The sequence below is a fragment of the Podarcis filfolensis genome, assembly GCF_964270895.1.
Source record: "Podarcis filfolensis genome assembly, chromosome: 13".
Classification (NCBI taxonomy): domain Eukaryota; kingdom Metazoa; phylum Chordata; class Lepidosauria; order Squamata; family Lacertidae; genus Podarcis; species Podarcis filfolensis.
In genome coordinates this window covers 1,272,058-1,294,013 of record NC_139615.1, presented here as the reverse complement: position 1 = coordinate 1,294,013, position 21,956 = coordinate 1,272,058, and the positions used below count along the sequence as shown (strand labels likewise).

At 50.9% G+C, this 21,956-nt stretch overlaps 1 protein-coding gene across 1 annotated transcript; it reads right to left on the bottom strand.

Annotated features, from left to right (window-relative positions):
- Nucleotides 1-1,076: 1,076 nt before the first annotated feature.
- Nucleotides 1,077-21,427, bottom strand: RNF167 (ring finger protein 167). Its single transcript, XM_083581091.1, has 10 exons — nucleotides 21,296-21,427; nucleotides 16,984-17,114; nucleotides 16,787-16,867; nucleotides 15,237-15,359; nucleotides 14,152-14,239; nucleotides 13,953-14,043; nucleotides 8,597-8,702; nucleotides 7,216-7,309; nucleotides 3,220-3,300; nucleotides 1,077-2,855 (listed from the first exon to the last, which is right to left on the bottom strand). Exons 2-10 carry the CDS (start codon nucleotides 17,077-17,079, stop codon nucleotides 2,449-2,451), a joined length of 1,167 nt encoding a protein of 388 aa, XP_083437217.1. The 5' UTR covers nucleotides 17,080-17,114; nucleotides 21,296-21,427; the 3' UTR covers nucleotides 1,077-2,448.
- Nucleotides 21,428-21,956: the final 529 nt, after the last annotated feature.

Below are 21,956 nucleotides of genomic sequence, written 5' to 3'. Positions count from 1 at the left end.
TGCCTTTTCTCCAAACTTAAAAGCTCCCCCACGCTGCCTCGTTTTGGCAGCCCTTTTGTGAACCTTTCTCCTCCCTGAGCCGCTGGGGGCCCTGCAAAAACCTGCTCTGGCTTCTGCCTCCACCCCAGGAAACCTTTTATTTCTCGAAAAAACCTCCGTCACCCACATCTTCCGGCAACGTCGGAGAGCCGTGCGCTCGCAGCCTTTCACCGCAGCTGCCTCTTTCTCTCTGCATTTGGGGGGGGGGTGAGAGTCCAAAACGAATCAGGCCAAAGCGGGGGGGGGGTCTGTGTCCCTGTCCCCAAATTGTCCGTCCGGATGACCCCAAATCAGCCCCCAAACGGGAGAGCCGGGCCCTTCCCAGCAAGTGATGCTATTCGGAGGCGTTTCCTGGTGAAAGCCCCTTTTCTCCACTGAACGTGCAGAGTTGGCACCCCGGGGGGTCATCCATCCCAACCCGCTTTGAGGCAGAGATCTTTGCAGATTGACCTCCAAGGAAGGAGAGGCCGCTGCCTTTTGATGGAGTGGAACAGCCTGCTGGATTGGGCCCAGAGGGAACCAGCAAGCAGGACCCGGGTGCAAGAGCCACACTATTCCCCCTCCCTCCACAACCTCCACTAAATTTGGGTCTCTGGTTCCGATCATGCCAAGGTTGCAGGTTCAAGGTTGCTTCGCAGGGGGTTGAGCTAGATGACCCCGGGTGCCCCTTCTGCAAAAGCCCTCTTCTCCCTCCATGCAGCCCTCCGCAGAATTGGTTTAATCCTCTTTAAAGCCATCCAGGTCTGCAACGGCCCCAGCCTCCTGTGGCAGGGAGTTCCATAGGCTAGGAGGGCTTTTTTTTCTGTTCTAAAAGTTCCAGTGTTAGGAAAGAGGGAGGAATAACCTCTCCGTGTGTGCACATCATTTTAATAAACATTGCCTCTTCTGGGCTGTGCGTCAAACCTCTTCCTCTGCTCTTTTATGGGGCCTGGCTAGGAAGGGGGTGGCGCTGGGAGCCTTCTTCCTCTTTTGCCCTACTTAGGCAGCAGAAAACCATTCGCTCCCCCCACTTTGCAAACACAAATAGCCCAGCAGACTTTATTTTAAACCATCTTCCGTTTATTCCGACTTAAATCTCTCTCTTTTTTTTTTAATATTCTTATATGGAAGTCGTGATTTCCTTTCCCCCTGCATCCAGGGCATGTCTGAGCCCTTTGCTGGGGGGGGGGTGTCTTCCCCAATCTCCCCCCCCCCAGGCAAAAGCCCCGGCAGCAGCCCCTTTGCGTCCCACCATAAAACTGTACAGTGAAAAATAAAAAGTCCTTTACAGTAAAAATTATTCAAGGCGATCGAGAGAAGGCTAGGCAGCAGCCACTCTGGCAGGCAGCAGCTGGGGGGGGTGAGGAAGAGGAGAAATGGCCCCCCTGGTGCCCCCCCACTCCAATAAACCCAGCACCCCCGAGGCCCGTTGCTTGTTAGTTTCTACGCGGAAAGAACGTCAGTATCCTGCCCATTGCAAGGGGGGGGCAAGGAACGGACCCCCGGCAGAAATTTCCGGGGGGGGGCATGGAAGGAAAAAGGGGGTTAAAAGGTAGAGTCGCCCCCCCGCAATAATCATCATTATAGGATGCTAAATTTGGAAGTTAGTGTGGAAAATTAGGAAGGTTGGCAGTCCCAAGAGGAGGGGTTTTTTAATTGGAGGGGGGCAGAGAGAACAAGAAGCCCCCCCCCCCCGCAATTCCTTGGCACACAATGGGGAGAAAAGTGCAAAATCGCAAGAGGAGTGGGGGGGTTCTGCAATGCGGGGGAGATCCCGAGGGGGGGTCTACACCCAAAGGACCCCCCCCAACCCACCCTGGGAATTGTAGGGTGCTGGGGGGGGAGGTTTGGCATGCTTTGCAAGGGGGGGCTCCCCATCCATGTGTTAAATTTATATACTGTCCATCATCATGAGCTCCTCGCCGCCCCCCCCAAAGGATACAGGACTTTCTGGCCCCCTCCCCACAAAAAAATACTGTGTTTAATTGGGACCCCCCCTGCACCAAGTTTGGGGAGGGGGAGGCTCTGCTTCGGCTGCTATGGGGTCTCTCTCCCCCCCCACACACAGGAAAAAGGGGGCTTGTGCTCTGGGGGGGGAGATGTGTGCCCTCCACCCTGCAAAGGAACCAGGCAGGAGATACCTGCCGCCTCCCTCTTGGCTTTTGCATCCTGTTCCCCCCCCCAAAAAAAGACACCCAAAGGGGTCTTGAACCGACCCCCCCACCCCACTCCTGCCCTGCGCCCCCCCAATGCTGCAAAGACCCCCAGACTCCCTGAAAAGTTAACATATATAGTGGAAGCTCAGTGGTCAAAAGCAAGAGGGACGAAGTGGGGGGGACTTTTCAGCCGCCCCCCACTTCTGGATTCCCTTTGGGGTGGGGTGCCTGACCGGGGGGTGCCCCTCTTGCGCCCCCCATGCCCAGCACGGCGCTAGACTGGGAGGGGGCCCCTGGGGAGAAGGCCCTTCGTCTGGTCCCAATCTTGGTCCCCTTCGCCCCCCAATTCTTGCGTGTGGTCCTGGGGGGCGGCAGAGGGGGGCGACTGCCCCATGCTGCCGAAGGAGGGCCCCCCCAGGGCGGCGCTGGGCGAGGGGCGCAGGAGGGGGGTGCGCTCCGAGTCGCCCCCTTCCTCTCCTTCCTCCTCCTCCTCCTCGTCCTCCTCCTCCTCTTCCCCATGGCCCCCCTGGCCCCCCGCCTCTTCCTCGTCCTGGGGGGCGCGGAGACCCTCTTCGCCCTCCGAGTCCGAGTCGTCCGGGGAGCGCAGCACCCTCTGCTTGCAGACGGGGCAGGTCTTCTTGGTTTGCGTCAGCCAGGGGTCCACACATTTGCAGTGGTAAGCTGGGAAGAGAGAAGAGATTGAGGGATCCGCCCGATGGGACACTCCGAAGGTCATCCAGCCCAACCCGCGGGCGGCGCACAGGGTGCAAAACTCAAGGATTCCCCAGAAGATGGCCGGCCAAACTCAAGAATCCCCAGAAGATGGCCGGCCAAAAGCCTCCAAGGAAGGAGAATCCTCCGCCGTCCGGGGTCACAGGAGTTGTAGACTTGGGAGGGGCCCCCCAAGGTCATCCAGCCCAACCCCGATTCCAGCTAAAGGGTCGCCCCCCCCCCCGTTTGCAAACTATCCTTCTCAAAATCGTGGCGCCCAGAACAGGACGCATCCTGGCAAGGGAGCGCTTTGGAGTCGTTGGGTTCTCCTTACCGTGAGAGCAGGGCAGGATTCGCAGCCGCTCCCCGTCTTCGTACTCCTCCAGGCAGATGGCGCAGACGTCGTACTCGTCCCCTGCGGAAAGGAGGCGGGGAGAGACATCATCAGGAGGAGCTTCATCATCCTCAAAGAAACATGGGATTGTGGAGTTGCAAGGGACCCCCAGAGGTCATCCAGACCAACCCCAGGAAATGCGGAAGAAATCCGTGACCGACAAAGGAGCCTGCCCCCCCTCCCTGACCACTGGCCGGCCATAAAAGCGAACAGCCTCTCTTATCCATCTCCCCGTGCTCAGAAACACCCAAGGCAGGATCTGTTATCTGGGTGCAGGCAAGGCTATTCTGCATGCGAAGGATTCGAACCCGCTCCCTCCGTCTGGGAGTCCGGCTCAGGCTGCTGCCTGCCCCCCTTCAGTCAAGACGCCAGCCCTCAATTCTCAGGATGCTATTATTCATCGTTAACTGTCGTCTCGCTTATTAATCATTAGCTGCAGGGGTTGGTCACCAATCATGTGTTGTTATTTATCGCCGCTGTAATTATTATTAACGTCCGCTGCCGTTATTTATTACTACAGTTATTAGTTGTTATAATTATTAATTGCTTGCCTTCCAACGATAAGGTGGGTGACGTCCATTGAAAGCTAGAAGCACAGAAATAAGGCAATTGCTGCAATGCTGGGGGGGGGTTGGCTGGATGACCGCTGGGGGTCCCATCCATAACTCTATAGGTGAAGGAAGCACAGAAGAGGCAGGAGGTTCTCAGCACCGTCTGCGTGAGGCAGCAAAGGGTGGAGTGGGGGGTCAGAAAAAGGTGTGGGGGGGTTATTAACCTCAAAAGGAAGCACTGAATTTCCAGATGCCTGGGATTCTGGAGCTGCGATTCTCGCATTGCAGGCGGGTTGGGATAGATGACCTTTGGGGGTCCCTTCCTATCCCATCACAGATTCCTTGCGCATTGCAGGCGGGTTGGGATGGAATTACCTTTCAGGGCTCCCTTCCTATTCCATCATGTATTCCTTGCGCATTGCAGGCGGGCTGGGATGGATGGCCTTTGGGGGTCCCTTCCTACTCCACCACGGATTCCTTGCGGGTTGGGATGGATGACCTTTGGGGGTCCCTTCCTACTCCACCATGGATTCCTTGCGGGTTGGGATGGATGGCCTTTGGGGGTCCCTTCCTATTCCCCCACGGATTCCTTGCCCTTTGCAGGTGGGTTGGGATGGATGACCTTTGGGGATCCCTTCCTATTCCCCCACGGATTCCTTGCAGCTTGCTCTGGGGCATGTGGGGGGCTCCTCTATCCCCCCCCCCCCAAGTTGTGCATGGGCCTCCCTCTCTCTTTCCCCTGCAACAACCCTGTGAACACAGGAAGCGGCCTCCCTCGCAGCAGCGGCGTCAGGGAAGGGAAGCGGTCAGAGCCCGGCTGCCGCTGCTCAGCTGAAGCCTGCAAAACTCTCTGCCGGGCCTTATAAGGCAAACGGCAGACGGGTGAAGGAGGGCCTCTCCCTCCCGCTCTGACTCAGCCTTGGCCAAAGCCAGGCAGGAGACCGAGGAGAGGAAAGGGGCGGGGAGGCCGCAAGAGGCCCGCCGGATCAGGGCCCCGGCCTCGCTAGCATCTCGTTCTCACAGGCGCCGACCGCAAAGGCGGGATTCGAACACAGGACCGGCGAGGAAGCACGGCTTGCTTCTCACAATCGCCTCCAATAGCTTGATTTTCCCTCTGTGAATTTTCCCCCAAAGGTCATCCAGCCCAACCCCGGCTCCTGCAATGCAGGAATCCCAGCCGCAAAATCCCTGGGGTTGGTCTGGATGACCCCCGGGGTCCCTTCCGACTCGACGGTTCTAGGATTCTCTCACCCAACCTCTGCTTAGAAAGGAAGGAGAATGAGGGAGACTGTCCTTCTCTGGAGCCGATTGGGACCTTGCAAGCAGCTAGTCCCTAATGAGGACAGAAGTGCGGAGCTAAGCCAGGGACCCTCAGGGGTCATCCAGCCCAACCCCCCGCAATACAAAGGGGGAAGACATCCCCATTTGGGCACAAGTCTCCACAGTCGCCCTCTTCCCGGGGTTCATGTCGGGGGCTCCCTGGCTGCCCGGACGCCTGGGTTCCTCTCCTGACCATTTGCTTGCATGTGCCAGAAGAGCGTGATTCGCACCCCTGCCCCTGCGTCCAAAAGGAGGCTGAGGCTGAAAACCCCGCGCCCCCCAGGCCAGGCGGGACGGCTCGGCATAGGAACCCAAGAAGCGGCCTCCTACCCACTGAGCAACGCTGCCACTGGCCGGCAGCCGCTCTCCGGGGTCCACACACACACATTTGTGTGTTCAAAATGCTGGAGGAGTCAAACCTTCTCCCCGTCAAAATTAATTGCTGCTTTTCTGCTGTGGAGGAAATTGCTGCCTGAAAGGCAAGATGTTAGAGAGGAGAATCGGGTCGGACGGCTGCACTGCCCGGGGTTGGGCTGGATGACCCCTGGGGGTCCCCTTCCAGTCCTTAGGATTCTGGGCTGGGAAGGAGGTGAAAAGGCAAAGGGCTTCCTTTCCCCTTTCGCAAGAAAGGCAGAGAGAACGGAAAAAACCCCAAGGTGTGGGTTGCAGCGCAGTCAAGGCTGTTGCAGCGCGGCCGCTCCCCGCCCCCCCCCCTTTGGCCCTGAAAAGGGAAGGAAGATACAGCTCTTTGGCGGGAAGAGGGGGGAGAGGAGGGTGGCAGGGTGCCCTCTGGTGGGGAAAGGGGGCACTGCAGGGACACACACACACACACAAAAGCGCACACAAAGACACACACACACACATAAACACAGACACAAAGACACACACACACACACACAGACACACACACACACATAAACACAGACACAAAGACACAGACACAGTCACAAACACACACACAAAGACACAGACACAAAGACACACACACAAAACAGACACACACACACACACACACACACACACACACACAAAGACACACACACAAAACAGACACAAAGACACACACACACACACGCACAAAAGCACACACAAAGACACACACACACACACACACTCCTGTGGACAAATCCCTGGGCCGGACTATATTTTGGAAAAAATATTCCTACGCACCACAAATAACCCAGAGATGCATTTGAAATAAAAGGGCACATTCTACTCGTGTAAAAACACGCTGATTCCTGGGCCATCCGCGGGCCGGACTGAGAAGGCGATTGGGCCGGATCCGGCCCCCTGGGCCTTAGTTGACCTACCCCTGTCCTAGACCAGGCATGGCCAACTCCCATCATCCCTAGCATACAGGAAAGCAGTGGTCAGGGATGATGGGAATTGTAGTCCCCAAACAGCTGGAGGGCCAAGGTTGGCCATGCCTGTCCTAGACCTTTCCAAGCTCCCCCCGCCCCCCGCCCAATATCCCTTTCTCCTGCTCCTTCCTCAATCCGTCTGGGTCCGCGTCTCCCCCTCCAGGCAGCCATCTGAGATCCAAGGCTAGGCGGTGATCAGGATTCGAACACAAGACCAGCCCTCTCCCCTCTTCTTCCAGCGATTCAGAAGCGTTCGCTGCTGTGGCAGACGGTAGCCACATGGCCAGTAGCCACCCATAGCCTTTTCATGCATTGGCCCAGTCCTCTTTCAAAGCCATCCAGGTCGGTGGCCCCTCCTGTGGCAGGGAGTTCCGCAGGTGAACTGGAAAACGAATTTCGCTGCTGCTTCTGGGTATGCAGAGGAGTCTGCTGCCCACCTGCCTGGGGACACCTGCCCTCTCCCTCCACCACCCCGGCTGTGATTCGATTCCTGCCCTGCAGGGGGTTGGGATAGATGACCCCCCGATGTCCCTTCCAACTCTTTGTATGCCAGTCAGGAAGATTTCAACTACACTTCCCGCCAGCCAGCTCCAGCTTTTAGGGAAAAGGCTGCTACTCCAGGAAGCTTCCTCCTCGCCCGGATGTGGCCAGCAGCCCCCTCCCAAGCGGTAGCTCTGCCCCCCCCCGGGACCCCCCTACCTTACCTTTCTTGTACTTGTGGACGGGGACTTTCTTCAGCTGCTCCTTCGAGAGCCGGTTCCTCCGCATCCTCTTCCGGTGCTGGATGCAGCGCACAATCTGCTCCGAAAGGGAGAAATGGGATTTTTGATCGGCGCTTCTGGCATGGCACGGGGTTGGGCTGGATGACCTCTGGGGGACCCTTCCCAATCTACGATTCTTGCTTCAAGGAGTCCTTAGTAGGGGGTTACTGCTATTGCACACCCCTCATTTTAGGCACAAAACTCCTTTTTTGATCCCAATACATTCGTGGAAAAGAATCTCTAGAATCACAGAATCGTGGAGTCTGAAGGGGACCCCCAGTGGTCATCCAGCCCAACCCACTGCACACAATGCAGGAATCTCAGCTCAAGCATTCAAGGCAGACAGCCATCTAAGCTCTGCTTAAAAACCTCCAAGGGAGGAGAGTTCACAACTCCACTGCTGAACAGCTCTGACTGTCAGAAAAGTTTTTCCGACAGTTTAATCGGAATCTCCTTTCTGGGCACTCAAAGCCACGGGTTCGAGTCCTACCCTCCAGAGCAGGAGAAAAAACAAGCTTGCTCCCAGTTGCCCATTGAGATGAGCTTTGCAAGAGAGCAGCTGCCCACTGAGATGAGCTTTGCAAGAGAGCAGCTGCCCACTGAGATGAGCTTTGCAAGAGAGCAGCTGCCCACTGAGATGAGCTTTGCAAGAGAGCAGCTGCCCACTGAGATGAGCTTTGCAAGAGAGCAGCTGTCCACTGAGATGAGCTTTGCAAGAGAGCAGCTGCCCACTGAGATGAGCTTTGCAAGAGAGCAGCTGCCCACTGAGATGAGCTTTGCAAGAGAGCAGCTGCCCACTGAGATGAGCTTTGCAAGAGAGCAGCTGCCCACTGAGATGAGCTTTGCAAGAGGCCAGCTGCAAACCCAGCTCCTTCAACCGTTCCTCATCCGCTCATTTCCCTGACCCCTGACAATCCCTCAGCCCACCTTCTGGCTTGTCAATCTCCTTCCCAAACTGGGGTGCCCAGAACTCCAGCCCTCCAGCCGGGGGTCTGACCAAGGCAGCACCTGGGGGAGTGATCTGACTCCCCAAATCTCAACACTAGACTTTCAGGGGAGCCCTAGAGCTATTGAGGTGCATGTGCTTTGCAAGAGAGCAGCTGCCCACTGAGATGAGCTTTGCAAGAGGCCAGCTGCAAACCCAGCTCCTTCAAGCCATTGCAGGAATTTATGTATAGATTGGGGGGGGGGGTTGCCCCTCCAGCAGATATCATGCACATGCAGCCCACTACCAAAATCAATCCTCGCAAGAAAAGGGAAAAGTTGACAACTATGGTGTCCGTCCATCCATTCTCCCCCCCGCTTTCCTCGCACGGTCACTCACCAGAATGGTGCACATCACGGCCATGACGATTCCCACGACCCCCGTGAAAGGGATCAGGTAATAGCCCAGGGGGAAGATGTATTCCGGGATCAGGATCACTTGGCCTCTGCGGAGGAGGAGAAAAGAGAGCGGATTCAACCAGGACATTCAGAAACCCCAAAGATCTCAGCCTTGGCTCAAAATCTGTTTAGTGCCTCTTCTATAATAATAATAATAATAATAATAATAATAATAATAATAATAATAATAATTTTATTTATATCCCGCCCTCCCCAGCCGAAGCCGGGCTCAGGGCAGCTAACAACAGTAAAAATAACGCAGTTTACATAAAATTGCAATCCATTAATTAAAATACATTCTAAAATCAATTCATTCTGAAATCAATTCAGAGTCAATAAGAAGGGAAAATGCCATCAAATCCGTTTCACCCCCTTTGGCACTTCGAGCCCCAAGGAAGGTGCAAAAGATAAAATTGGAAAAAATCTCTCTTTTTTCTTTTTAAAAAAATAGATATTATTTTTTACCAACCACCAAAACACAGTGAAACCCCCCCAGGCGGCTGATAGATTGGGTATACAATATTCAATAATACAGAATATTCAATAATACAGAATATTCAATAATATACATATTCAATAATATTCAATAATAACATATTCAAATCAACCATAGGTACACTTCTATATTCCTTAACGCTCCACAAAGTTTATGTAACTTTTAACATTTTAATTGCCCCAAATGTTTCAAACCTACCCAAATAATTCGATATCTTCTCAAACCAATCCTCCTCTTTCTCACTGACCTTAAACCCTTTCATTCTATGTACCTAAAATTATAATATTATTCAGTTTTTCCTCCACTGGTTCACCCCTAACTCTTCTGCATTTTCCCAATTACTCACTATAACCTGTCTATAACCATTAATTTTACCCATTTGCATTCCTCTTTTGTTTTTAACTTGGTGCTGCTCAGGGTAATAAGAACCATTAATTTAGTTATTTCCAAATTGAAAAAATTATTCCCCCTGATATTTTCACAAAGAGGGGCTGCTTTCTAAAAAAAATAGGAGAGGCGCTCAGCTGAAATTCCCCTTCTTGCCTCATCTGTAATTTCAGGGTACAAGGAACAGGTTCAAGGCACCGAATTTGTGCTTTTGGGACCTACAATGATATAATTGGAAGGGAACCCAGAGGTCATCCATCCCAACCCGCTGCGAGGCAGGAACCCCCTTTGCTGTTTCCTCCAAAGCTTTGGCCCAAAGGGACCCCCAGATGAAAAATCTCTTCCTTCTGTGCCTTTTGCCCAGGAAAAAGCTGGGGAAATCCCTAAAAAAATTAAGGTTGGGACGGAAGGGTCTGCAACTCTTCTCCCAAAGTCCAGGAATGGCGGAGAATATTCAGATTTTTTGGAAAAGGAAGAAGCCGGTGTCATCGATGGTGGCTGGCTTTTAAAGGGAATCACACTGTTAAGATCAATGCAACTATCCTGGCAGAACTGAATGATACTTCTGTATAATAAATAAGTGGAAAAAATATTTTAGAAGGATATGCAGGAAAAGCTAAAAAATAAACTGCGCGATAAAATCAAGACATTAGAAAAAAGTACAGCGAGAATGATTGGACGTTTTTGTTCCAGAAGACTTTATTGGTCAAGATTACAAGAATACAACCGATATTCATTTGTTTTAATGTTAATTCTTCTTGGCTTTTTATTTTTATTCTTGTTATTCCTTTTTCATTTTCGTGTGGAATTCTGCTGTAACCATTTGTAATGCATTTGTGTGACAGTACTTTAAATCAATAAAGATATATTCAAAAATAAATAAATAAAGGGAAACTTTTATGGTTTTAAAATGCCACCTGCTGGACGGTTTGCAGTTAGGAAAAATGTAAAAACATAAAGAGAGTCTGCGGGATCAGGCCCACCTAGTCCAGCCTCCTGTTCCCACAGCGGCCAACCAGGAGCCCCTAAACCAGGCATAGACAAACTCAGCCCTCCAGCTGTTTTGGGACTACAACTCCCATCATCCCTGACCGCTGGTCCCATTAGCTAGGGATGATGGGAGTTGTAGTCCCAAAACAGCTGGAGGGCTGAGTTGGCCTACGCCTGCCCTAAAGGGAAGCCCCATACAGGATTCGAACACAAGACCAGCACTCTCCCCTCCTGGGGTTTCCAGAAACTGGGATTTGGAAGCAACTGGCTGCGGGGGCAAAATGCAGCCACCCAGGGCTAGTAGCCATCGCCGGCCCTCTCCTCTGCCATGAATTTTTCTAATCCTCTTTTAAAGCCATCCAGGTAATAATAATAATAATAATAATAATAATAATAATAATATTTATTGTTTATACCCCTCCCATCTGGCTGAGTTTCCCCATCGCTGGCCCCAGTGGCAGGGAGTTCCACAGATGAACTGCACGAAGAAGGAGTTTATCTTACCCGTCCTGAATCTCCCCAAAATTCAGCTTTCTGAGATGTCCACAACTTCTGCCCACGACTATAAATAAAATTCCCATCATGTCTGCCCTTTTCTCCAAACTAAAAGCCTCAAGCCCAGGGGGGTCTCTCCAGCCCCTCGATCCTTTTGGGGGTCCTTTTCTGAACCTCTAGCAGATGATACCCAGCTCAACCTCTCTTTTAAATCAGAACCAGTGAGGGCGGTGAAGGTCCTGTGTGAGTGCCTGGAGGCGGTTGGAGGATGGATGGCGGCTAACGGATTGAGGTCGAATCCTGACAAGGCAGAAGTACAGGAGGCTGGCGGGTGTGGGGGACTCCCTGGTCCTGAATGGGGCAACTGTGCCGCTGAAGGACCAGGTGCGCAGCCTGGGAGTCATTCTGGACTCACCGCTGTCCATGGAGGCGCAGGTCAATTGTGTGTCCAGGGCAGGTGTTTATCAGCTCCATCTGGTACGCAGGATGAGACCCTCCCTGCCCGCGGACTGTCTCGCCAGAGTGGTGCATGCTCTGGTTATCTCCCGCTTGGACTACTGCAATGCGCTCTACGTGGGGCTACCTTTGAAGGTGACCCGGAAACTGCAATTAATCCAGAATGCAGCAGCTAGACTGGTGACAGGGAGCGGCTGCCGAGACCATATAACACCGGTTCTGAAAGACCTACATTGGCTCCCAGTACGTTTCCGAGCACAATTCAAAGTGTTGGTGCTGACCTTGAAAGCCCTAAATAGCCTCAAAGGCCCAGTAGACCTGAAGAAGCGTCTCCACCCCGGACACCGGGGTCCCTCTCCCGAGGGCCTTCTGGCAGTTCCCTCATTGCGAGAAGCGAGGTTACAGGGAACCAGGCAGAGGGTCTTCTCGGTGGTGGTGCCTGCCCTGTGGAACTTCCTCCCACCAGATGTCAAAGAGAAAAACAACCACCAGACTTTTAGAAGACACCTGAAGGCAGCCCTATTTAGGGAAGTTTTTAATGTTTGATGTATTACGGTATTTTAATATTTTGTTGAAAGCCGCCCAGAGTGGCTGGGGAAACGTAGGCAGATGGGTGGGGTATAAATAATAAAAATTATTATTATTATTATTATTATTATTATTATTATTATTAGGGGGCCGAGGCAACCAGAACCGGACGCAGCAGCCCAAACGCAGTTGCACAGCAAATTGGTCAACATGATCCATATACCGTATTTACTCCAATGTAACACACACCTTTTGGGGCTGAGTTACGTTGTGAATATTAGGGTGCGCAATAGATTTGAGGGCACATTTACAGTCGCCAGCAAACACTTTTGGGGGTTCAATTGTTTTTAAAAAAATGTTTTTTATTATAGGCCAAGGGCTATTGATCAGGAAATAATGATTTGAGTTCTTCATGTGTGCTAAAACTCTGTCAAAGTGTTTTTAAAAAAATAGTTTAACCACACCAGTTAACAAACATGTGCTATAATGTTACTGTTTTAGTTAAATATTTTTTAAAAAATTGTTATTAAGGAAATGATTATTTTTCTCCTTCCAATAAAGAACAGCAGAAAAGTTGTCCAAACATAGTTAACTTATTAAACCTCACCATAATTTCATAATTCTCTATGTATTTCCAATAGTATAACCAAATCAGTCATTTTTTATATAACTGTAAAAACAACTCTGAATATTCATTATTCCAAAAATTAAACCTTGATCTGGTTTGTAAACATTAGGATTATACCAGCAAGAATGAGTCTTCCTGTAAAAAAATAGTCTTACTGACTAGTGATTTAAATCGTGATTTAAATCGATTTGATTTAAATCAAATCCACCCTGCTTTTTGGGGGTTCATGGTTTTGAAAATCAAGGCACGCATTAGATTCCAGGGTGCATTCGATTTGCGTAAATACGGTATACAGGGATATAGATGTATTTTCATTCCTGATGTCTTACAGAGTCCTGGTTTTTAAACTTTCCTTTCTCTTCCGTGCCTTTTCCTGCACTGATACCCGAATCGGCGTTGCATCGCAACACTGAAAAAGGTACTATGAAGCATATATGGTGGAACTGTTTAAACATCAAACCATTTTGGGAAACAATATACAATGAAATGAAAAAAAAAATCAGATATTCATTTAGGAAAACTTCGGAAGGTTTTCTATTGGGAATAGTACCAGGAAGTCTAAAGGAAGAAGACAAGACATTATACGCAACAGTAGCCGCAAGGCTATTGATTGCGAAAAATTGGAAAAGTGGTATTATACCGACAAAAACAGAGTGGCTTGCCAAATTACTGGAGTATCACAATATATCCAAAACAATGGGAGAAATTGGAAGGATCTCAAAAGAGAAGATAGACAAGGTGTTTAAAGGATACTTGCAAAATCATATTGAAAAACCAGAACTCCTATTAGAATAAACAAGTTCCGTTATAAATACTGAAATACTAAATAAGACGGATAACAATGTGTAACAGAAAAAGATGTAGAAAAACTGGTTTAAAAGTGTGTGAAAGGAAGTAATAGAAGCGGAAAGAAATTGCAATTGAGTAGATAAAGGAAGTATCTGTGGGATTGAGTGTGGGTATGTATGAATATTTTTAAGGATTGTATAAAATGTATGTTTGTATATTCGTAATATGTTTGTATTAATGTTGAATTATTTTAAAATAAAATATTGGGGGGGGGGATTGCCCGGCCGCAATCTCCGCATTTCACCGCGATCCCTGTGTCGCAGGAGGGGATTGAGATGGATGACCTTTGGGGTTCCCTTGCAACCCCACAATCCTTTGACCACAAGCGCTAAACTGGGGGGGCAGTGGGGGCGCTTGGGGGGCAGCTCAGGCACCCCCTTTGCTCCCCCCCAGCCCAGCGCTGGGAATTTCGGTGCGCCAATAAATGAGTCCCCCCCCGCCCCACAGCCGCTGCCCCATAGCTCCTACCCTTTCTCGTAGGTGAAGGAGTCACGGAGGAGTCTGGCGGCCGTCTCCCCGATGAAAACGGAGGGGATGGTGACCAGCTTGCGTAGTTCCTCTGGGGGGGGGAGAGAAACCGAGGAGTCAGCCAGGAGCCCCCAGAGAGGTACCGGAAAAGGGGTGCTGGAAAAGGGGGTGCGTTATCTGCCCCCCAAAAAGAGCTCACCGCTGTCCCAGACCATGTTGAGCAGTTTGTCCGAACCCACGTTGTGGACGATGGCGGCCAGGAAGCCTGCCTTCTGGGCGTGGAATACCTGCGGGAGGAAGAGGAGGAATGTCAAAGCCTGAAAAGCGCTCTGCGCATGCTCAGAGGGTGCTGTTTTCCCAGCCGGCCCACAACACACGTCCCGGGGAAGGGGCAAAGAGGGGCAGAGAAACGGCCTTGCGGGAGCAGAAGAGGCCGAGCTCATCGCCAGGAGGGTCTGGCACATGGGGCCAAAAGGGGCCCCGTTTATTCCAGGGGCCCAAAGAGCCCTCCGAACCGAGGGATCGAGATAGACTGCCGCTGGCCCTGGAGGTTCCACTGCAAGAACATCAGGGTCCAGCCTCCTGTTCTCCCAGGGGCCAACGAGGCGCCCAGGATAGGAAACCCAGCGGACTTTCTCCAGGATTCGAACACAAGACCAAATCCCCCCCTCCTGCGGTTTTCGGCGAGCACATACTCCAAAGCACTGGCTACCTCTGTGCGGCCGTCCTGATTCACCTCCACAAAAATGCCCAGTCCTCTTTGCAATTATTATTATTATTATTATTATTATTATTATTATTATTATTATTATTTTCTATTATTTATACCCCGCCCCTCTGGCTGGGTTTCCCCAGCCACTCTGGATGGCTTCCAACAGAATATTAAAAATACAATCAAACATCAAAGACTTCCCTAAACAGGGCTGCCTTCAGATGTCCTCTAAAAGTCAGATCGTTGTTTATTTCAATAATAATCATAATAATATTAATAACTTTATGATTTCTACCCCACCCCTCTGGCTGGGTTTCCCCAGCCGCTCTGGGCGGCTCCCAAAAAAGACACTAAAAACAGAATTAAAACATTAAAAACTTCCCTAAGCAGGGGAAACGGTGGAGGAAAAGGCTATTTGGACAAGGTTGGTCCCCTCTTGTGGCGGGGAGTTCCGCTGTCTAACTGCGCGAGAAAGGGCTTCTATTGGCCCCGAATCTTCCGGCGTTAAAGATGCACAGGCTTCCCGCCCCAGAGCAAAAGGGGGGCTCATACTGAACCCCCCCCTTGGTCACCTTGAGGTCAAAGCTGCAGTCGTTCCTCCGGATGAGGGCGATGAAGACGGTGCCGTTGGACAGAACCGGGGCGCCTTCGATGGCCTGGCAGGCGTTGGCCGGCTTGGCTTCCACCAGAAAGCCCTGGAAATGAGATATTGGGGGGGGGGGGGAGAAGGGTCAGCCTGGAGCCCCCCCTGACCTTAATGACCGGGCACAAGTTCTGCCCCAGAGTGTCAGGGAAAAAGGCGCCAGAGGCTGGCAGGATCCCGCCAGGAATTTGTCCTTGTCTTAATCATTTCACAAAAGGCATCTCTCTATTTACTTAAGCACCCCATTAAATAATAATAATAATAATAATAATAATAATAATAATAATAATACATTTAACCACTCCTCCAAATTCGGTTTTTAATTATTTCCTTAACATATTTTTTTTTTGCACCCCATTTAAAAAATGGAAAATGTTTATTCATTTATCGGCTCCTCCAAATCCGGTTATTCCTACTGTCTTATTTAATCATTTCACAAAAGGCATCTCTCTATTTACTTAACCACCCCATTAAATAATAATAATAATAATAATACATTTAACTGCTCCTCAAAAATTCGGTTATTTAATTCTTTCCTTAACTTTTTTTTCCCACCCCCTTTTTTTAAAAAAAAGGTTATTCATTTAACAGCTCCTCCAAATTCGGTTATTTCATTATTTCCTTAACCTTTTTTTTTTGCACTAAATTATTATTAATGTTGCAATACATACATGAAATCTTTACATATCGATACATATACATTATATTTGTAAATTTTCACATTTCGTTATGTGCCGACGTTTATCCATTTCTTATTTCTTCCCCGTGCCTGACTTCCTTGTTATTATTTTGTAACTTTATTACTGAGATTGTCGTTTTGTATCTTAATCATTAAACATTCGATCTTCTATATCTCCTAAGCTTAACTTTGTGAAATCAGTCTGTACGTATCAATAAATTCTTGTTCTGAGCATCTTTTGGGCATGTATTCATCTACACATTTCAATCCCTGTTGGAGATTTCGATTGGACTGGATTGCCGTCATTTTTGCTAATCATTTCAAAAAAATTGTATTGCCAATCTTTCAATGTTAGTACTTCTTCCGATTTCCTTAACGTTTTCATCTGTTGCTTGATTGCCTCCCCCCAAAAAAACCTTGAAATATTATTTTAAAAAACGATTAAACTATAGGTAAAAGACCCCGACTGTTTAAAACACCCGTGAAATTAAAACCAGCTATGAATTAAAAAACACAGCGGCATTCTGAGACCCCCAGATATAGGGCAGTATAACTTGTTTTTATTATTGCTTGTTAGCCGCCCTGAGCTCGGTTTTGGCTGGGGAGGGCTGGGTATAAATAAAAATTATTATTATTATTATTATTATTATTATTATTATTATTATTAATAGAAGAAGAAATGTGGGAAGAGCCTCCTGAAAAGGGTTCGGGGTGTCATGAGGCAGGGAGTTCCACAGGACCATGCCGAAAATATTGATTTCTGACAGGTTGTGCAGCACCCGTTTTTCAGGGAGACTCACCACGAGCCCCTCGTGTGGCAGGGACTCCCCAAAGAGCGCCGGCAGGTCGTTGAACTCCATGCTGGAATTGTGATCCGACATCTGTTTTCCGGGGAGACGGAAAGGGAAAAAGAGTTGGGTAAGTCTGGGGAAACGCAATTTTGGGGAATTTGGAGCAGGACCCCTCTAGGGCTTTCCGTGGGGAAGGGGAGACTCACCGCGTGAATGTAGCCCTGGGCAGCCGGAAGCTCCAGGAGCAGGAAAACCGGTAAGACCAGGAACACCACCGGGAGCGGGTTCTGCATTCGAATCATGGCGCCTGGCAGGCAGGCGGGCCTCCCAGCGACTCCTAGGGGAAACAGAATCATCATTGCTGGAGAGTCAAGGGAAGGAGCAGGGAAAGTTTAAAAGAACTTTTGTGAGAAAGCCAGAAGCGTTTTTTATTAGGAATTCTGGGTCCGGATATCCCAAAGGTAGCAGAAAAGGCTGTTCTTACGTACGCTGACATAATAAGCGGAAGTAGGTAAAAGGACTTTACAAGAACAGAATGGCGGACAAAGAGGATGGGCTATGGCGAAATGGGGGGAATTTTTAAGTTACCGAAAAGAACACTGCGAACAATTAAAAACATGGGCAGGATTCTAAAAAAACAGGGTCCAGGGATTCAGAGAATCCGATGTGTGTATGATGATGACTTATTGGGGACGCTACTTGTTAAACCTAAAAATGAATTTTAAGAATTTTTTTTTTAAAAAAGGAAGGAGCAGGCCCAGGCAGCCTTTGGACATGGCCTCTGACCATGTCCAGAGTGCCCCCCACCCCCCACCATCTGGAAGAGGATGTGGATAACAGGCTGGATCAGGATTCGAACCCTGAACTCCCAGGTCCTAGTCTGACACTCCAACCCAGTGTTTCCCAAAGTTGGGTCTGTTTTTGGACTACAACTCCCATCCTCCCCTAGCTGGCAGGACTAACGGTCAGGGATGATGGGAGCTGTAGTCCAAAAACAGCCAGAGACCCGACGTTTGGGGAACTCTGCTCTAACCACTACACCACATTGCCTTGCTAGAGTTCTCCTGCTATGGGACAGCTCTATCAATTAAGGCGGGGGGAAGAAAAATGCCGTTTAGATTAGGATCTGAAATGCCCGGGGAGTGCAAATCGGGGACTTGGCCCCCAAGGTCACCCTCAGGGAGCTTCAGGGCCAAATGGGGGCGGATTTGAACCCAGCTCTCTCAGGTCCCAGCCTGGCTCTCTAACCACTAGGCAGCACTGCCTTGGTGGGTTAGAGCAGAGGGTGCCGGTAGCCGGAGGGGCTGCAGCGCTGTGGGGAGACCACAAGTAGGCTCTGGATCTGGAATAGGCGTGGGATCAGAGTCCCAACCTCAGTGTTCCCCTTCTGTAAAATGGGAACAACCAGGCGCCAGCCCAAGGCTACAGGATTCTTGCAGGGGAGGAGAACCATTCGCTTTAGGAAGAAGTCTCTGGTGGAGAGAGCTGTTCCGATAGTCAAAAGGACCCTCTCCAAAGATGGCAGACTCTCCTTCCTTGGAGGTTTCCAAGCAGAGCTAGCTGACATTCCTGCCTCGCAGGGGGTTGGGCTAGATGACCGCCAGGGGTCCCAGACAACTCTTCCATCCTATGACCCTGGAACCTTCCTCGGAGGTTTTTTAGCAGAGGTTGGGTGGCCGTCTTTCGGGGATCCTTTAGTTCAGGGGTCAGCAAACTTTTTCAGCAGGGGGCCGGTCCATCCAGTTTGTCCCCCCCCCCCGACCACACCCATCAGGGACACAAGGACACAGCAAAGTCCGTGTGGCCACTTCTGGGGCGGATCGGCCAGCCCCGCCTGGAGCCAAACCCCCCAAGGGCAGCTGCCATTTCTGCGTTCGTTGCCGGGGGTTGGGATGGATGACCACTGGGGGTCCCTCGCAACCCGACAATTTTGCCTTGAGACGGGGGTTGGTTGGCCAAACCCCCCAAGGGCAAAGGAGTCAGGATTGGAGGTCACAGGGAAGAGGGTCACGCACACCAACCCCGTGCCAAACCGGAATCTTTCACCCCTTTAAAGCTCGGCACGGCTTAGGTCCAGGTTGTCTGAAAGGCCATATTCCCTCCTGGGTTTGGATACTTTTGGGCTGGAGGTCCTGCTGCCCTCGAAGACCCGGGTGGGTAGGATACAAGGCAGCGCCTTCTCGGTGGTGGCTCCTCCAGAGAACTTTGGAACTCCCTGCCTAGAGAAGCCAGACCAGCTCCCTCCTGGCTGTCCTTCCGTCGGCAGAGAAGAACCAGAAAAATAATTCTCCAAAGAGAAACCCAGGTTCTTGTAGAATCAGAGCACGGGAAGGGACACCCGGGGGTCTTCTAGCCCAACCCCAGCCCCTGCCATGCAGAAATTGCAGCCAAGGAATGATTAAGAAACCTCCACGGAAGGAGATTCCGCCACCGAGAAGACTTTGGGGAGCTGACTGCTTTCAGGGAAGGCCGATAACATAACAATAGCCTGTCTGTTCTTAGCAGATCTAGTGTATATTCATGTATAATTCTTCTTTAATGATGGCTCACCCCCCCCCCAATGTTTTCAGCTGCTTCTGTTTCAGCTGCAAGGTTCCCTGAGTCAGGGAGGAAATAAATCCAATAATAAAAATGTGCCTTTTTTGGCCATGAGATTTATCGTCCTCATCGTTCATTTCATTTCTATACTGTTTTATATCTCACCTCAAAGCCATTTACGACACATCAAGGAGAACAAACCGGAATAAAACCAATTCAAGTTTCCAGAAAAAAATATTTTGGATCCTGCTCTAAGGGACATTTTGCTTTCCCCAGTATTTAGTTACCAACTTTTTATAGAGCTGCCCCATAGCGGGAGGAATCTAGGAAGGCAGTGGGGTGTAATGGTTAGAGTGTCGGGCTGGGACCTGGGAGATCTGGGTTCGAATCTGCCCTCCGTCGGGTGACCTTGGAGTCAGCCTCTTGGCCTACCTCACAAGGTCTTTGTAGGGACGACGTGGGGAAGGGGCCATATTCCTGGGAGTATATTTTAAAGAGCAAAGCAGTTGGCAACACATTAAAACATCCAATTAAACGCTGCACAATCAAATCGGTTCAAGGTGCAAGAAATATATTTCCTGCTCAAAGTCACATTTTGCCACCAACCCAGCATCCAGAAATCTAACACTGCGTTTGCCGCAACGGAATGTCTCTTTGCCACGGGGTTGGACTAGATGACCCTCGGGTCCCTTTCCAGGACCCTACGATCTCAACTCCACTGCTCGCTCTCACAACAATTCCCTTGTCCCAGTTTGCAAGGAGGAAAAAGGCACAGGGCGGAAATGGACTTGCTATTAAATCTGGACAAAGGCGGAGCTTTTTGAACTGGGGTCGCCAACCTGGTGCCCAGAAATCTCCACATTGACACAACCAGTAGCCAAACCAGTAGCAAAATGCGGCCGGGGGGTTTCGAACCCGGTTTTATCCACCCTGAACCTTCCAGCATTGGATGGAGTGTTACAGGAGAGGGAGAAAGCCTTTCTTCTGCCTCCTCCCTCCCTCTCTAGGGCTTGGATTGCGGAGAATCAAAACAAACACATTATTTTCCTGTCTCTTTCCTGCCGTTGAATTGCAAGCGGCTCGGGGCAGAGACCTGCCCGACTTTGCCAAACTCCAATCACAGAGACAGAGAGATGGAGTTGGCAGGGTCAGGCCCCGGGGTCATCGCACGGTAGCGGGTTGGACTAGATGACCACTGGGGGATCCCTTCCGACTCCACGACCCCATAACCCGTAGCTGAGATTTCTGCATTGCGCGGGGTTGGACTAGATGACCACAGGGTCCCTTCCAACGCTGTGATCCTGACCGTCAGACTGCACAGAAGCACCCAAAGTTGGGGCACAAGATTTGGGCACCGGGCACAAGAAAGAGGCTCTGGCCAAGGTAGACTTGATCTCCGGCCCCTGAGGTTGTGCCAAGGGGCAAATGCACCCATTTATGCCCTGGACTTGTCAGGTTGGGGGGGTACACCCTCACCAGGGCAGGGCACCCCAAATCTGGAGGAGGGAGCGATGTCAAACGAGGGGAGCAAAATATTCACCCCAGATCCTGCCCAGTTTCCACATTTTGGGGGGAGGGAGATCCCAAGCTGCCCCCCAACTCTGCCCGGCACACCCACCATCAAAGGAGACTCCTCCCTGCCCCCTGCGCCCTCCCAGCGCCAGGAAAAGCGCCCCCACCCAGCCCAAAGGGGTGCCCCCCAACCCTGGACCGTGGGGCGCAGGACGCACCCCTAAAAACAGGGCGCTCCCCCACCCCCACCAGGAAGGGCGCCCCAGGGTGCCAAGGGGGCGCCCCCACCCAAGCGCGGCTGCTGCGCCCCAACCCTCGACCCTGGGGGCGCAGAGGCGACCCTCCCCCCGCCTTGGGGACCCAGGAGTCCGGGCAGGAGGCGCCTGCCCCTCCGCCCACCTCCTTGCAGGGGACCCAGGCGTCCGGGAGAGGAGGGAGGGGGAGGCTCCTCCCCCGCAGGTCACTGACCTTTCCCGGGTGGCGGGGCTCGCGGGGGGTCGCGCGCCGGGTGGTCTCCCCTGGGCTGCCTTCTGTTTACAAGCCCCTCCGCTGCAACATGGCTGGGAGATCTCGCGAGAGGAGGGAGGGGGCGGGGGGGGAGGGAGGGAGCAGCTCCTCCTCCTCCTCCTCGGACGCCTGGGTTCCCAAGACGGAGGGAGGGAGAGGAGCGCACCCAGGAGCGCGCGCACCCTTCCTCTCTTTCAGAAGGGACCCTGCAGAAAAAGTCAAATTTCCTTGTTGTGTTCTTATTAGTGGTTTCGTGTAATTGTCCTAGTGCGCTTTGCTACGTATTTACATTAAAACCTATTTTTTAAGTCAGTTTCCTTGCGTTATTATTGCTGGGTGGTTGTTTTTTTTTCCTTCTACCGTATTTTGCTATATATTCGCAGTATATTTTAAATGAAAAAACACTATTTTCCTCCACGCAGTGAAATTGCAAGCAACTGGAGGGGAGGGGTGGGCTTTGAGAGTCACCCCCTTTTTATTTATTACTGCATTATTATTATTATTATTATTGCATTTATATTCAATCATTTTTCTCTCCAAGGTGCCTTGTGCTCCCTTCTCTCCCCGCCCCATTTCATCCCCCCAAACGACAACCCGGCGAGGTAGGTTGGACCCAGAGATC

Bases quoted from the DNA above. Each gene is read 5' to 3' on its own strand.
- RNF167 (XM_083581091.1), bottom strand. From the start codon at position 17,079: ATGATTCGAATGCAGAACCCGCTCCCGGTGGTGTTCCTGGTCTTACCG. The intron at 14,240-15,236 runs GTGACCAAGGGG...TTCCTCCCGCAG, and splicing joins ACTGCAGCTTTGACCTCAAG to GTATTCCACGCCCAGAAGGC. The intron at 8,703-13,952 runs GTAGGAGCTATG...CCTCCTCCGCAG, and splicing joins TCCTTCACCTACGAGAAAGG to AGGCCAAGTGATCCTGATCC.